This window comes from Bufo bufo, chromosome 1, assembly GCF_905171765.1.
Source record: "Bufo bufo chromosome 1, aBufBuf1.1, whole genome shotgun sequence".
Taxonomy (NCBI): Eukaryota; Metazoa; Chordata; class Amphibia; order Anura; family Bufonidae; genus Bufo; species Bufo bufo.
This window is the reverse complement of record NC_053389.1, coordinates 633088656-633105929: the sequence shown is the minus strand read 5'-3', so window position 1 is coordinate 633105929 and position 17274 is coordinate 633088656. Positions and strand designations below refer to the sequence as shown.

The window sequence follows — 17274 nt, the reverse complement described above, 5'->3', positions numbered from 1 at the left end:
GACTACCCTGCTGGTTCCTGATCCTGGCTTCGTCTGACTACCCTTCTGGTTCCTGACCTCTGGCTTCGCAAAGACTCTGCTCGGTTTCACCATCCGTTTGGACTTTTGCTTTACAGCTTTATTTTCAATAAAGCCTTCTTATTTTCTCTTATCTCTTGTTGTACGTCTGGTTCATGGTTCCGTGACAGCCACATCCTCTTCCATCATCGCTAGAAGCGTTTTTTTTTTAAGGTGGCATAGAAGTGGGATAGTAACGCTGAGAACGGCATTATCGGCACTGGCCATGTTGGTGGAGTACTCGAAACAGTGCAACAAGGAACATCGGTCTCGCATGGAGGCCCAGTCATTGGTGGTGAAGTGGTGCTGTTCCGCAGAGCGGCTCACCCATGCGTGCTACAGCTGAAACTCCACTATCGCCTGCTGCTGCTCGCACAGTCTGGCCAGCATGTGCAAGGTGGAGTTCCACCTTGTGGGCACGTCACATATGAGGCGGTAAGCTGGAAGGCCGAAGTTACGCTGCAGCGCTAACAGGCGAGCAGCAGCAGGGTGAGAAAGCTGAAAGCGAGCACAGATGGCCCGCACTTTATGCAGCAGCTCTGACATATTGGGGTAATTTTTAAGGAACCTCTGCACCACCAAAATCAGCACATGCGCCAGGCAAGGGATGTGTGTCAAACCGGCTATTCCCAGAGCTGCTACGAGATTTCGCCCATTATCGCACACCACCAGGCCCCGGGGCTTGAGGCTCACTGGCACCAACCACTTATCGGTCTGTTGTTCAAGGCCCGTCCACAGCTCCTGCGCGGTGTGGGGTTTGTCCCCCAAACAGATACATTTTAAAACTGCCTGCTTTCGTTTATCCCTGGCTGTGCTGAAGTTGGTGATGAAGATTTGCGCTGACCGGATGAGGAGCCGGTAGAGCATGAGGAAGCAGAGTAGGAGAAGGAAGCAACAGGAGGCAAACTGAAGCACCCTGCAATCCTCGGTGGTGGAAGGACATGCGCCAAACTGCTATCCGCCTCAGGCCCAGCCGCAACTGCATTTACCCAGTGTGCTGTTAGGGAGATATAACGTCCCTGACCGTGCTTACTGGTCCATGTATCCGTAGTTAGGTGGACCTTGCCACAGATGGCGTTGCGCAGTGCACACCTGATTTTGTCTCCCACTTGGTTGTGCAGGGAAGGGATGGCACGTCTAGAAAAGTAGTGTCGGCTGTGCACGATGTACTATGGGACAGCCACAAGGCTTTTAAAACTCTCCATCTCCACCAGACGGAATGACAGCATTTCAGTAATATGGACAGTAATTTTGAAATGCTGGCATTCAGGGCCAGGGATTGCAGTTGGGTAGGGGGGGTACTTCCTCTTCTGTTCCAGTGTTTGGGAGATGGAGAGCTGAACGCTTCCGTGGGACATTGTGGAGATGCTTGGTGACCCAGGTGGTGGTGTTGCTGGCAGATTCTCTGTTTGCGGGGTGGCAGGTGGCACTGTCACTCCAAAGGTGGATGAAGAGGCCGAGATTGCAGCAGAAGAGGAAGCAGGAGGAGCCAGAGACCTTTCTTGGTTTTTGAGGTGTCTACTCCACTGCAGCTCGTGCTTTGCACTTAGATGCCTGGTCACGCAGGTTGTGCTCAGGTTTAGAACGTTTATGCCTCGCTTCAGGTTCTGATTGCACAGCGTGCAAACCACTCGTGTCTTGTCGTCAGCACATCGTCTGAAGAACTGCCACGCCAGGGAACTCCTTGGAGCTGGCTTTGGTGTGCTCGGTCCCTTGCTGCGGTGGGCAGTAGCAGGCGTTCTGTCTAGGGGACGGCTGCTCCGCTTTTGCACCCCGCTCCCTCTTCTGCTGTGCTGGTGGCTCTGTGCGACCACCACCTCTTCCTCCGAACTACACAGGTCACTCGCATGACCTTGATTCCATGTGGGGTCGAGGACCTCATCGTCCTCCACATCATCTTCCACCCAATCTTCACCCCTGCCCTCCTTGTCGGTCTGCACACTTTCGAAAGCCACAGCAGTTGGCACCTTTGATTCGTCATCATCCGAGACATGCTGGGGTGGTCCTCCCATGTACTCATCTTGAAACATAAGTGGTTGGGCATCGGTGCACTCAATCTCTTCCACTTCTGGGGCAGGGCTAGGTGGGTGGCCCTGGGAAACCCTGCTAGCAGAGTCATCAAAAAGCAGAAGAGACTGCTGCATGACTTGGGGCTCAGACTGCTTGGCTGATTTGCAAGGGGGTGAGGTGAAAGACTGATGGACATCTGCTGCAGGTGCCAACTCTGATCTTTCAGCAGGAGACTGGGTGGGAGACAATGTGAAGGAACTGGAGGCACTGTCAGCAACCCAATCTACTATCGCTTGTACTTGTTCTGGCCTAACCATTCGTAGAGCCGCATTAGGCTTGACTAAATAACGCTGAAGGTTCTGTCATTTACTCGCACCTGAGGAAGGTGTTTTACTTGTGAGTGTAGCTGGCACAGATCGACCACGTCCTCTCCCTGCAACAGGAGCTCCACCAGCAGCATCACAACTGGGGCCACGTCCCTTATTTGACGCTCTCCGCATATTTCTCAAATTTAGGATCTTGCCCAAAATGGGTGTTTTTTTTATAACAGAATGGAACACCAGTATCTAATGCGTGTATCTTACACTGACAGATGAAGCATAGGCCCCTGATGTTGGGTATTGCCAAAAATTGGTGTTTTATTAAACCCAGAATATTATTGCAGTATTTCAAGCTTGTATGTCACACTAACAAATGCAGCATAGGCCCCAGATGTAGGGGATTGCCAAAAATGGGTGTTTTTTTTAAACCCAGAATATTATTGCAGTATTTCAAGCTTGTCTTTCACACTGACAAATGCTGCTAAGGCACCAGATATAGGGTATTGTCAAAAATGGGTGTTTTTTTAAAACCAGAAAATTATTGCAGTATTTCTAACTTGTATGTCACACTAACAAATGCAGCATAGGCTGCAAAATTAAGTATTTTGGCCAAAATGGGTGTTTTTTTTTTTATAACAGAATAGAACACCAGTATCTAACGGATGTATCTCACATTGACAGATGCAGCAAAGGCTGCAAATTTAGTTTTTTTGTACAAAATTGTTGAAGTATTTCAAGTTTGTCTTTCACACTGACAAATGCTGTAAACGCACTAGATGTAGGGTATTGCCAAAAATGGGTGTTTTTTTAAAACCAGAAAATTATTGCAGTATTTCAAGATCGGATTTCACACTGACAAATGCTGCAAAGGCCCCAGATGTAGGGTCTTGCAAAAAATGGGTCATTTTTTAACCCAGAAAAAATGGGTCATTTTTTAAACCCAGAAAAAAGTATTGCAAGCTTCTATTTCACACTGACAAATGCTGCAAAGGCACCAGATGTAGGATATTGCTAAAAATGTGTGTTTTTTTTAAACCCAGATTATTACTGCAGTATTTCAAGCTTTGATTTGAATGTCACAAATGCACATATGCTGTGCTGGTTCACTGAGCTTGCATAAAATGGCCGCCGCCGCACACCTAACTAACAGACGGATAAAAGTTATTTTTCTGTGTCACTGGGCTCAGGGCAGGGTAAAAAGATTGTGCACTGCTCCCACAAAACTAAATCTATGTAGATCGCTGAGTTAATAAGCACTTCAGATTAAAGATTCTTTCCTATTCTCTCCCTCACAGCAGCAGCATCCTATCCCTACACTAAGCACAGCAGAGTGACGTGCAGCACTACGTGACTCCAGCTTATATAGAGGCTGGGTCACATGCTGCACTGGCCAATCACAGCTGTAATGGCTTCTAAGGGCACAAGAGTAAAACGCTTGTTGATTGGCTGATTTCAAAAAGCACTAATAAATCGCCGAACACCGAACTCGAACCCAAACTTTTACTGAAAAGTTCGGGTCCGGGTCCAAAAATCCTAAAGTTCAGTACGAATCCGAACTTTACAGTTCGGGTTCGCTCAACCCTAGTCACTATCTCTCTCTCGTATCACCATTGGGTGTTGGCCATGTGCTACGCCATGGCGACAGGAGTGACCCTCCATCAGTGGCGGATCCAGGGGGGGGCAACGGGGCAATTGCCCCCCCCGAGCTAGCGGCGGCGGCGGGGCACAGGGAGATGAGCGCTTCCATTGTGGAAGCGCTCATCTCCATAGTCATCTGTATCGCCGTCCTCAGGACAGATGGCTGTGCTGAGGTAGGGGAGGGAGAGGCGTGACAGCCTATCAGAGGTCGGAGCAGGCGGCGCGATGGCATCATCGCGCCACCTGAGCCGTACAGAGTGGGACACAGGCCGGAAGAGGCCTGCATCACATCGCTGACATGGAGGTTAGTATGTGTTTTTTTTTTTTTTTAATATATACAATACTTTTACTGGCACATGGGGGGCTGTTATTGTTGGCACATGGGGGGCTGTTATTGCTGGCACATGGGGGGCTGTTATTGCTGGCACATGTGGGGGCTGTTATTGCTGGCACATGTGGGGGCTGTTATTACTGGCACATGGGGGGCTGTTATTACTGGCACATGGGGGGCTGTTATTACTGGCACATGGGGGGCTTTTATTACTGGCACATGGGGGAGCTGTTATTAATACTGGCATATGGGGGGGGCTGTTATTAATACTGGCACATGGGGGGCTGTTATTACTGGCACATGGGGGGGCTGTTATTAATAGCACATGGGGGGCTGTTATTATTGGTACATGGGGGGGCTGTTATTACTGGCACATGGGGGAGCTGTTATTAATACTGGCATATGGGGGGGCTGTTATTAATGCTGGCACATGGGTGGGCTGTTATTACTGGCACATGGGGGGGCTGTTATTACTGGCACATGGGGGGGCTGTTATTCCTGGCACATGGGGGGGCTGTTATTACTGGCACATGGGGGGCTTTTATTACTGGCACATGGGGGGGCTTTTATTACTGGCACATGGGGGGCTGTTATTACTGGCACATGAAGGGGCTGTTATTACTGGCACATGGGGGGCTGTTATTACTGGCAAATGGGGGGCTGTAATTACTGGCACATGGGGGGGCTGTTATTACTGGCACATGGGGGGCCGTTATTACTGGCAAATGGGGGGCTGTAATTACTGGCACATGGGGGGCTGTTATTACTGGCACATGGGGGGGCTGTTATTACTGGCACATGGGGGGCCTGTTATTACTGGCACATGGGGGGGCTGTTATTACTAGCACATGGGGGGGGCTGTTATTACTAGCACATGGGGGGGCTGTTATTACTGGCATATGGGGGGGCTGTTATTAATGCTGGCACATGGGTGGGCTGTTATTACTGGCACATGGGGGGACTGTTATTACTGGCACATGGGGGGGCTGTTATTACTGGCACATGGGGGGGCTGTTATTCCTGGCACATGGGGGGCTTTTATTACTGGCACATGGGGGGCTTTTATTACTGGCACATGGGGGGGCTGTTATTACTGGCACATGGGGGGCTGTTATTACTGGCACATGAAGGGGCTGTTATTACTGGCACATGGGGGGCTGTTATTACTGGCAAATGGGGGGCTGTAATTACTGGCACATGGGGGGGCCGTTATTACTGGCACATGGGGGGCCGTTATTACTGGCAAATGGGGGGCTGTTATTACTGGCACATGGGGGGGCTGTTATTACTGGCACATGGGGGGCCTGTTATTACTGGCACATGGGGGGGCTGTTATTACTAGCACATGGGGGGGGCTGTTATTACTAGCACATGGGGGGCTGTTATTACTGGCACATGGGGGGGCTGTTATTACTGGCACATGGGGGGGCTGTTATTACTGCCACATGGGGGGGCTGTTATTACTGCCACATGGGGGGCTGTTATTACTGGCACATGGGAGGCCTGTTATTACTGGCACATGGGAGGCCTGTTATTACTGGCACATGGGGGGCTGTTATTACTGGCACATGGGGGGCTGTTATTACTGGCACATCGGGGGCTGTTATTACTGGCACATCGGGGGGCTGTTATTACTGGCACATGGGGGGTGTTATTACTGACACATGGGGGGCTGTTATTACTGGCACATTATTGGGGGCACTATAGGGGCATCTACTGAGGCCACAAAGAAGGGGTATTTTATATGGGGCGCTCTGTACAGTACAATTTTATACTGGGACACATTATGGTGGGTACTATGGGGAAGGGGGGAGAGGAGTACTATGGGGTCATCTACGGGGGGCACTAAGAAGGGGTATTTTATACTTGCAAATTATGGGGGACACTGAGGGCATCTACTGGAGCATTTTATACTGGTACATTATGGGGGGCACTAGGAGGAAGGAGGGTGTGGAGCACTATGGGGGCATTTACTGGGGGCACTATATAGGGGTATTTTATACTGGCACATTATGGGGGCACTATGGGGACATTAGCTCACCGGGGGGCATTACAAGCTGGTATTTTTCGCACTGTCACATTATAAGGAGAATTATTTCTACTGGGGGGAATTATGGTTGTCTTTATTACTCCCCCATGGTATGACCCCATAGTAGCAGCACCAGCCTCTCTCTGCTCTGCTATCCCTCTGCCCCTTCTCCAAATCCTTATTATGAAATCTTTCTCATTAGGATAAAACACATCAGCTCCGAGAAGTGGTGTCCGAGATCCCCAAGGGCCAAGCCAAGTAATTGTAAGTTTTCATGTGAAACATGTTTGTTATACACATATAGGATACACTGTACCACACAATATACAGTATACTTCTACACTGTGGAGTCTGTTCTATAGGCACCATTGAGTTGTGGCGGCGGACAGAAAATAATCTGGAAGTGCCCCTCCCGAGACCAGGCTCTGGATCCGCCAATGCCCTCCATATTGTTTTGTGCAGGCCAGGTGATTGATTATTATTTATTCTGTATGTGGTTTGTCTGTTCTACCTTACATTTAATCACACTTAGTAAATATTTTTATCACTTAGCCTGTTTAAGCCTATTTATTCTCAAATCGTTGAATTCACGTTAAAACATCTGCAGTTTTTGCAGCATGTTTACTGTAAAATGCCAGCTCCAGATGTACATATGCTGAACGCCTATGGGAAATATGAAATGTAGGTCACACACATGTATTTTTGCGCCTGGTGTTTTTTGTTATTTAGGTAGGTTTTTTACTTTTTTTCTATTCAAAAACACAGCATGCTGTAGCTCTTAGTGTTTTTCACACATTTTACCAAAACCTTCTCTATAGGAGATAAACTCCATAAAGAAACTGCCAGTAGTAAGCTACACTGTGGGCAAAAATGACCAGGAAAAAAATGCTATGGACACTGCAGGAAAAAAAATTTAGGTGCCAAAACAAAAAAATGCTTGTGCTTCTTCTGGTGTTTTTTATGGGTACAAAAATACCAAGGTAAATTTATGTGGTAAGTACCCCTCACTTATTTATGTTCATTTTGTATCCTTTTTTGTTGAAAATTCCAATCTTAGAAGACTTCTCCTGTTTGGAATTGAATACCTTCTCTATGATTCTGTTCAGGCTTCGTGCATATTTTGGTTGCAAACAACAGATCTGCAAATACTTATACTCCCTTGTGCCTTTAACCTTTTTCTCTCTCTCATCAATAGAATGGACTTTTCTTGTCCACAATATGGACAAGAATAGGACATGTTCTATATTCTGTGGAACGGACACACAGATCCTAAAAATACATAGAAGTGTCCATGGCCCCATAGAAATTAATTGGTCAGTGTGCCATCCACAAAAAAAGCAGATAGTACATGGGTGGAAAAACAGTCATGTGCATAAGAGCTTACTCTGTGGAAAGATGTACCTAGACTTCTTCATACAGAGTCTTTATTTGTATTTGTATTTCCATTTAAAAAATATATATAAATGTTAACATAAGAATGCTTTCCCACAGATTTTAGTAGAGTGAGCTGTAATGAAAAATCACCATAATAATACTATACATATACACATGAAAAAATAGTGTAGTAAAAGATAAGTTATACCAAGACATGTTCGTTCATCTGCGCACACAGTGCAGTGGGCTGGACAGTGCTTGCATATGCCCTCCTCATCTGGATAATACCTCAAAGAGCAGTTCGGAAGGCACTTATTGTTCTCCAGATATAGGCCATCCACACAGGACAAGCAATTTGCTCTAGTTCCCTCACAGGTCCAACAGGAACCCTCACATGTTTCACATGAGCCTTCAATGTTTTCAAAGTAACCGCTAAGAAAGTGGACAAAAAACACTAATCAGACATCTGCAAATAGAATCTATGTAGGAGAAATATATTAATGAAAACTGTATACTGCAATCATTCCTAGGTACACATCTTAAATGTAAAATAGTTCAGCGGGGCCGTGCAGAATTATCTAACAGGAACTAACTGTCTTACATGATGAATGCCGCTAAACACTGCCTACATGCCTTCATTTAGCCTCATCTCCCAATTAAACTCAATTTTCTTTGAATTAGTGTACTATGTAAGACCTCTTACACATGGCAGAGCCATGTGCAGAAAGCTGTACGGAGGCTCATTGAATTGCCACAGACACCATACTTGCTACTTGATGCATGATACTCCATGTTGCACAGTATGAACCTATTATTTAGCTAAGGCCTCATGCACACGACCTTGGTGTGTTTTGCGGTCCGCAAATCGCAGATCCGCAAAACACGGATGGCGTCCGTGCGCGTTCCGCAATTTGTGGAACGGCACGAACAGCCTTTAATGTAAATGCCTATTCTTGTCCACAAAGCGCGGACAAGAATAGGACATGTTATATTTTTTTGGCGGGGCCACTGAACGGAGCAACGGATGTGGACAGCACAAGGAGTGCTGTCCGCATCTTTTTCGGCCCTATTGAAGTGAATGGGTCCGCATCCGAGCCGCCGTTTTGCAGACCAAAACAACGGCCGTGTGCATGAGGCCTAATACAAATAAAAAAATCTCAAGCATATTGAGACTGGATTGAATTCACACATTAGTGATAAGGTAAAACAGTTTCATAAATGAGAAAGAGGGAAAAGATGAACAGCAGTGGCATGCTTGGGACTAATTGTATGTTTTCAAATACAATAGATAACACAGCAGTACCAAATATTGGCAACGGGTGACAGTATGGATTCCTTAATTTGTAGTATATAGTATGCCGATTTAATATATGAAGATTGTTTGATACAAAAATTCAGTTTCTTGGCATGCGATTGGTGTACCTACTATGTATACTGTATATTAAGGCTTATGCGCACAAGCGTAATGGCTCAGTGCTCATGCTGTGGACCGCAAAAAGTGATCCGCAATGCAAAGGCACTGGCTGTGTGCACACCATTGACTTGAATGGGTCAGCGATCTGCAACATACGGTCAAAGATAAAACATGTTCTATCTTTTTGCGGTGCGGAAGCAACGGACCTGAAAGCCCACAGAAGCACTTCGTAGTACTTCCATGGGCTTCCGAACTGTGTCTCCACTCTGTAAATGATAGGTGAAGTCCTAACTTTGGTTGTATCTTGAAGATTGCGAACCCATTCAAGTCAATGGGTCCACATCCACACCACGGAGTGCACACAGCCAGTGCCTGTACCAGCCGTTTACAGTCCACAATATAGGCACTGAACCATTATGCTTGTGTGCATGAGCCCTTACACATATGAAAGGCATATTTTAACATAAAAATAGCCATTTGCAGATTGCTGGTGGTGTAACAAATTGTATCCTTGCATATTAAGGGTACAGCCGCACGGTCAGGTTTCTGCATGCAGTTTTGGAAGCAAAAACCAGGACTGAATTTAAAGGGACTCTGTCACCACTTTCTAACCCCCCCTTTTAAAAGTATTGTTATCTCCATGGTGCCCCTGTGATTACAAAGGTGTTGTTAGAAGATAAATTCGCCGTCTCCTTTTGATAAAAAGAGCTTTTATCTAACCTGTCAATCTTCTTGATAAGGTGCCCAGGGCGTTTCTGTTGGTCTCAAGCTGCCGCCCGCCGCCGCCGCCGTTGGTGCCCAGCTCCTCCCCTGATGCTTTCAGCGCCGCCTGAATGTAATGAAATACGCCTCCGGCTCTCGCTCAGTGCCCCCTCCTCCTTTTCAAAGATCCCGCGCGTGCGCACAGGCCTGTGCCTGATGCGCCCGTGCGGACATTTACAATCAGCCTCATTGAGCGAAGTGCGCATGCGCGCACTTCGCTCAACCTCCTCATCAGACGAGCACTGCAGCCAGCCAGGCTCTGAGTGGCTGGCTGCAGTGCTCGTCTGATGAGGAGGTTGAGCGAAGTGCGCGCATGCGCACTTCGCTCAATGAGGCTGATTGTAAATGTCCGCACGGGCGCATCAGGCACAGGCCTGTGCGCACGCGCGGGATCTTTGAAAAGGAGGAGGGGGCACTGAGCGAGAGCCGGAGGCGTATTTCATTACATTCAGGCGGCGCTGAAAGCATCAGGGGAGGAGCTGGGCACCAACGGCGGCGGGCGGCAGCTTGAGACCAACAGAAACGCCCTGGGCACCTTATCAAGAAGATTGACAGGTTAGATAAAAGCTCTTTTTATCAAAAGGAGACGGCGAATTTATCTTCTAACAACACCTTTGTAATCACAGGGGCGCCATGGAGATAACAATACTTTTAAAAGGGGGGGTTAGAAAGTGGTGACAGAGTCCCTTTAAAATAAGGAAAAGTGGTATCTCTCCTTTTTACTTTCTCTCCTTTTCTGATCATGTGGCTGTACCCTAATAAGCTTTCAGGAATGCCGTAAGTTGTTAATTATTTCAAGTACACTACTGTAATGTCAAGGTCTTTATTTCATCTCTTACCCCCCTACCACTTACTCTGGACAGTCGGACAGGCAGCGTCCTTCATGAAGGAACAGGTTTTGCTCTTTTGTATTACATTTCAGGCAGTTTTCACTGCTACCTGCACAACTTTCACAGGTCACTGAACACTTTTCACATGTTTGAGTGAATGGATCACCAAAGAATCCCTGTGGACAGCTTGGCACACATTGATTTTCCACATCCAGATAATAACCTAGAATACATGTTAGTCATCAAGCAAGGTCACATTGCATAGGGTGATTCTGATTAATGATGTCATTTGGAGTTACTCCCACTGCACAAGTATACTATGCAAAAAGTCAAGAAAGGTTATTTTAGATTTGAAGGTGAAAATTACTTTTTATCTATCTATCTATCTATCTATCTATCTATCTATCTATCTATCTATCTGCTATCTATCTCTCCATCATCTATTATCTATCTATCTATCTATCTATCTATCTATCTATCTATCTATCATCAATGTTATTGGGAACATAGAAGTTGTAGAGAATGTGATTAAAATGACTGTGATCTGACCAAAGGCCTACAGTGGGGCAAAAAAAAGTATTTAGTCAGCCACCAATTGTGCAAGTTCTCCCACTTAAAAAGATGAAAGAGGCCTGTAATGTTCATTATAGGTACACTTCAACTATGAGAGACAGAATGGGGGGAAAGAATACAGGAAATCACATTGTAGGATTTCTAATGAATTAATTGGTAAATTCCTTGGTAAAATAAGTATTTGGTAACCTACAAACAAGCAAGATTTCTGGCTCTCACAGACCTGTAACGTCTTCTTTAACCACCTCAGCCCCCAGTGCTTAAACACCCTGAAAGACCAGGCCACTTTTTACACTTCTGACCTACCCTACTTTCACCGTTTATTGCTCGGTCATGCAACTTACCACCCAAATGAATTTTACCTCCTTTTCTTCTCACTAATAGAGCTTTCATTTGGTGGTATTTCATTGCTGCTGACATTTTTACTTTTTTTGTTATTAATCGAAATTTAACGATTTTTTTGCAAAAAAATGACATTTTTCACTTTCAGTTGTAAAATTTTGCAAAAAAAAACGAGATCCATATAGAAATTTTGCTCTAAATTTATTGTTCTACATGTCTTTGATAAAAAAAAATGTTTGGGTAAAAAAAAAATGGTTTGGGTAAAAGTTATAGCGTTTACAAACTATGGTACAAAAATGTGAATTTCCGCTTTTTGAAGCAGCTCTGACTTTCTGAGCACCTGTCATGTTTCCTGAGGTTCTACAATGGCCAGACAGTAGAAAAACCCCACAAATGACCCCATTTCGGAAAGTACACACCCTAAGGTATTCGCTGATGGGCATAGTGAGTTCATAGAACTTTTTTTTTTTTGTCACAAGTTAGCGGAAAATGATGATTTTTTTTTTTTTTTTTTTTTTTTCTTCTTACAAAGTCTCATATTCCACTAACTTGTGACAAAAAATAAAAACTTCTATGAACTCACTATGCCCATCACGAAATACCTTGGGGTCTCTTCTTTCCAAAATGGGGTCACTTGTGGGGTAGTTATACTGCCCTGGCATTCTAGGGGCCCAAATGTGTGGTAAGGAGTTTGAAATCAAATTCTGTAAAAAATGACCTGTGAAATCCGAAAGGTGCTCTTTGGAATATGGGCCCCTTTGCCCACCTAGGCTGCAAAAAAGTGTCACACATCTGGTATCTCTGTATTCAGGAGAAGTTGAGGAATGTGTTTTGGGGTGTCTTTTTACATATACCCATGCTGGGTGAGATAAATATCTTGGTCAAATGCCAACTTTGTATAAAAAAATGGGAAAAGTTGTCTTTTGCCAAGATATTTCTCTCACCCAGCATGGGTATATGTAAAATGACACCCCAAAACACATTCCCCAACTTCTCCTGAGTACGGAGATACCAGATGTGTGACAATTTTTTGCAGCCTAGGTGGGCAAAGGGGCCCATATTCCAAAGAGCACCTTTCGGATTTCACAGGTCATTTTTTACAGAATTTGATTTCAAACTCCTTACCACACATTTGGGCCCCTAGAATGCCAGGGCAGTATAACTACCCCACAAGTGACCCCATTTTGGAAAGAAGACACCCCAAGGTATTCCGTGAGGGGCATGGCAAGTTCCTAGAATTTTTTATTTTTTGTCACAAGTTAGTGGAAAATGATGATTTTTTTTTTTTTTTTTTTTTCATACAAAGTCTCATATTCCACTAACTTGTGACAAAAAATAAAAACTTCCATGAACTCACTATGCCCATCAGCGAATACCTTGGGGTCTCTTCTTTCCAAAATGGGGTCACTTGTGGGGTAGTTATACTGCGCTGGCATTCTAGGGGCCCAAATGTGTGGTAAGGAGTTTGAAATCAAATTCTGTAAAAAATGACCTGTGAAATCCGAAAGGTGCTCTTTGGAATATGGGCCCCTTTGCCCACCTAGGCTGCAAAAAAGTGTCACACATCTGGTATCTCTGTATTCAGGAGAAGTTGAGGAATGTGTTTTGGGGTGTCTTTTTACATATACCCATGCTGGGTGAGATAAATATCTTGGTCAAATGCCAACTTTGTATAAAAAAATGGGAAAAGTTGTCTTTTGCCAAGATATTTCTCTCACCCAGCATGAGTATATGTAAAATGACACCCCAAAACACATTCCCCACCTTCTCCTGAGTACGGAGATACCAGATGTGTGACACTTTTTTGCAGCCTAGGTGGGCAAAGGGGCCCATATTCCAAAGAGCACCTTTCGGATTTCACAGGTCATTTTTTACAGAATTTGATTTCAAACTCCTTACCACACATTTGGGCCCCTAGAATGCCAGCGCAGTATAACTACCCCACAAGTGACCCCATTTTGGAAAGAAGAGACCCCAAGGTATTCACTGATGGGCATAGTGAGTTCATGGAAGTTTTTATTTTTTGTCACAAGTTAGTGGAATATGAGACTTTGTATGAAAAAAAAAAAAAAGAATAATAAATCAGCATTTTCCACTAACTTGTGACAAAAAATAAAAAATTCTAGGAACTCGCCATGCCCCTCACGGAATACCTTGGGGTGTCTTCTTTCCAAAATGGGGTCACTTGTGGGGTAGTTATACTGCCCTGGCATTTTCCAGGGGCCCTAATGTGTGGTAAGTAGGTAAATGACCTGTGAAATCCTAAAGGTGCTCTTTGGAATATGGGCCCCTTTGCCCACCTAGGCTGCAAAAAAGTGTCACACATGTGGTATCTCCGTATTCAGGAGAAGTTGGGGAATGTGTTTTGGGGTGTCATTTTACATATACCCTTGCTGGGTGAGAGAAATATCTTGGCAAAAGACAACTTTTCCCATTTTTTTATACAAAGTTGGCATTTGACCAAGATATTTCTCTCACCCAGCATGGGTATATGTAAAATGACACCCCAAAACACATTCCCCAACTTCTCCTGAGTACGGCGATACCAGATGTGTGACACTTTTTTGCAGCCTAGATGCGCAAAGGTGCCCAAATTCCTTTTAGGAGGGCATTTTTAGACATTTGGATACCAGACTTCTTCTCACGCTTTGGGGCCCCTAGAATGCCAGGGCAGTATAAATACCCCACATGTGACCCCATTTTGGAAAGAAGACACCCCAAGGTATTCAATGAGGGGCATGGCGAGTTCATAGAATTTTTATTTTTTTGGCACAAGTTAGCGGAAATTGATATTTTTAATTTTTTTCTCACAAAGTCTCCCGTTCCGCTAACTTGGGACAAAAATTTCAATCTTTCATGGACTCAATATGCCCCTCACGGAATACCTGGGGGTGTCTTCTTTCCGAAATGGGGTCACATGTGGGGTATTTATACTGCCCTGGCATTCTAGGGGCCCTAAAGCGTGAGAAGAAGTCTGGAATATAAATGTCTAAAAATTTTTACGCATTTGGATTCCGTGAGGGGTATGGTGAGTTCATGTGAGATTTTACTTTTTGACACAAGTTAGTGGAATATGAGACTTTGTAAGAAAAAAAATATATAATTCCGCTAACTTGGGCCAAAAAAATGTCTGAATGGAGCCTTACAGGGGGGTGATCAATGACAGGGGGGTGATCAATGACAGGGGTGTGATCAATGACAGGGGGGTGATCAATGACAGGGGGGTGATCAATGACAGGGGGGTGATCACCACAGTCATTGATCACGCCCCTGTAAGGCTTCATTCAGACGTCCGGATGCGTTTTGCGGATCCGATCCATCTATCAGTGCATCCGTAAAAATCATGCGGACATCTGAATGGAGCTTTACAGGGGGTTGATCAATGACAGGGGTGTAATCAATGACAGGGGGGTGATCAGGGAGTCTATATGGGGTGATCACCACAGTCATTGATCATGCCCCTGTAAGGCTTCATTCAGACGTCCGGATGCGTTTTGCGGATCCGATCCATCTATCAGTGCATCCGTAAAAATCATGCGGACGTCTGAATGGAGCTTTACAGGGGGGTAATCAATGACAGGGGGGTAATCAATGACAGGGGGGTGATCAGGGAGTCTATATGGGGTGATCACCACAGTCATTGATCACGCCCCTGTAAGGCTTCATTCAGACGTCCGGATGCGTTTTGCGGATCCGATCCATCTATCAGTGCATCCGTAAAAATCATGCGGACATCTGAATGGAGCTTTACAGGGGGGTGATCAATGACAGGGGTGTAATCAATGACAGGGGGGTGATCAGGGAGTCTATATGGGGTGATCACCACAGTCATTGATCATGCCCCTGTAAGGCTTCATTCAGACGTCCGGATGCGTTTTGCGGATCCGATCCATCTATCAGGGCATCCGTAAAAATCATGCGGACATCTGAATGGAGCTTTACAGGGGGGTGATCAATGACAGGGGGGTGATCAGGGAGTCTATATGGGGTGATCACCACAGTCATTGATCATGCCCCTGTAAGGCTTCATTCAGACGTCCGGATGCGTTTTGCGGATCCGATCCATCTATCAGTGCATCCGTAAAAATCATGCGGACATCTGAATGGAGCTTTACAGGGGGGTGATCAGGGAGTCTATATGTGGTGATCACCACAGTCATTGATCATGCCCCTGTAAGGCTTCATTCAGACGTCCGGATGCGTTTTGCGGATCCGATCCATCTATCAGTGCATCCGTAAAAATCATGCGGACATCTGAATGGAGCTTTACAGGGGGGTGATCAATGACAGGGGGGTGATCAGGGAGTCTATATGGGGTGATCACCACAGTCATTGATCATGCCCCTGTAAGGCTTCATTCAGACGTCCGGATGCGTTTTGCGGATCCGATCCATCTATCAGTGGATCCGTAAAAATCATGCGGACGTCTGAATGGAGCTTTACAGGGGGTTGATCAATGACAGGGGGGTAATCAATGACAGGGGGGTGATCAGGGAGTCTATATGGGGTGATCAGGGGCTAATAAGGGGTTAATAAGTGACGGGGGGGGGGGGGGTAGTGTAGTGTAGTGGTGCTTGGTGCTACTTTACTGAGCTACCTGTGTCCTCTGGTGGTCGATCCAAACAAAGGGGACCACCAGAGGACCAGGTAGCAGGTATATTAGACGCTGTTATCAAAACAGCGTCTAATATACCTGTTAGGGGTTAAAAAAATCACATCTCCAGCCTGCCAGCGAACGATCGCCGCTGGCAGGCTGGAGATCAACTCTCTTACCTTCCGTTCCTGTGAGCGCGCGCGCCTGTGTGCGCGCGTTCACAGGAAATCTCGCGTCTCGCGAGATGACGCACGGATGCGTCCAGGAGGAATGAATCAACCACCTTCCGGACGCATCCGTGCGTTAGGCGGTCGGGAGGTGGTTAAGAGGCACCTCTGTCCTCCACGCATTACCTGTATTAATGGCACCTGTTTGAACTTGTTATCAGTATAAAAGACACCTGTCCACAACCTCAAACAGTCATACTCCAAACTCCACTATGGCCAAGACTAAAGAGCTGTCGAAGGACACCAGAAACAAAAATGTAGACCTGCACCAGGCTGGGAAGACTGAATCTGCAATAGGCAAGCAGCTTGGTGTGAATAAATTAACTGTGGGAGCAATTGTTAGAAAATGGAAGACATGCAAGACCACTGATAATCTCCCTCGATCTGGGGCTCCACGCAAGATCTCACCCCGTGGGGTTAAAATGATCACAAGAATGGTGAGCAAAAATCCCAGAACTACACGGGGGGACCTAGTGAATGACCTGCAGAGAGCTCCGACCAAAGTAACAAAGGCTACCATCAGTAACACACTATGCCACTAGGGACTCAAATCTTCCTTCTTAAGCCAGTACATGTCCAGACCCGTCTGAAGTTTGCTAGAGAGCATTTGGATGATCCAGAGAGGATTGGGAGAATGTCATATGGTCAGATGAAACCAAAGTAGAACTTTTTGGCAAAAACTCAACTCGTCGTGTTTGGAGGAGAAAGAATGCTGAGTTGGATCCAAAGCACACCATACCTACTGTGAAGCATGGGGGTGGAAACATCATGCT

The 17274-nt window shown here is 45.8% G+C and overlaps 1 protein-coding gene across 1 annotated transcript in view; it reads right to left on the bottom strand.

The window, feature by feature from the left end:
* Nucleotides 1–17274, bottom strand: part of LOC120985738 (proprotein convertase subtilisin/kexin type 5-like) — a 182357-nt gene that overhangs the window by 104490 nt on the left and 60593 nt on the right. Inside the window, exons 8-9 of the mRNA XM_040413843.1 lie at nucleotides 10790–10988; nucleotides 7968–8191 (exon numbers count right to left, since the gene is read on the bottom strand). Of these exons, the coding sequence (XP_040269777.1) occupies nucleotides 7968–8191; nucleotides 10790–10988 (423 nt within the window). The remainder of the gene's footprint in view (nucleotides 1–7967; nucleotides 8192–10789; nucleotides 10989–17274) is intronic.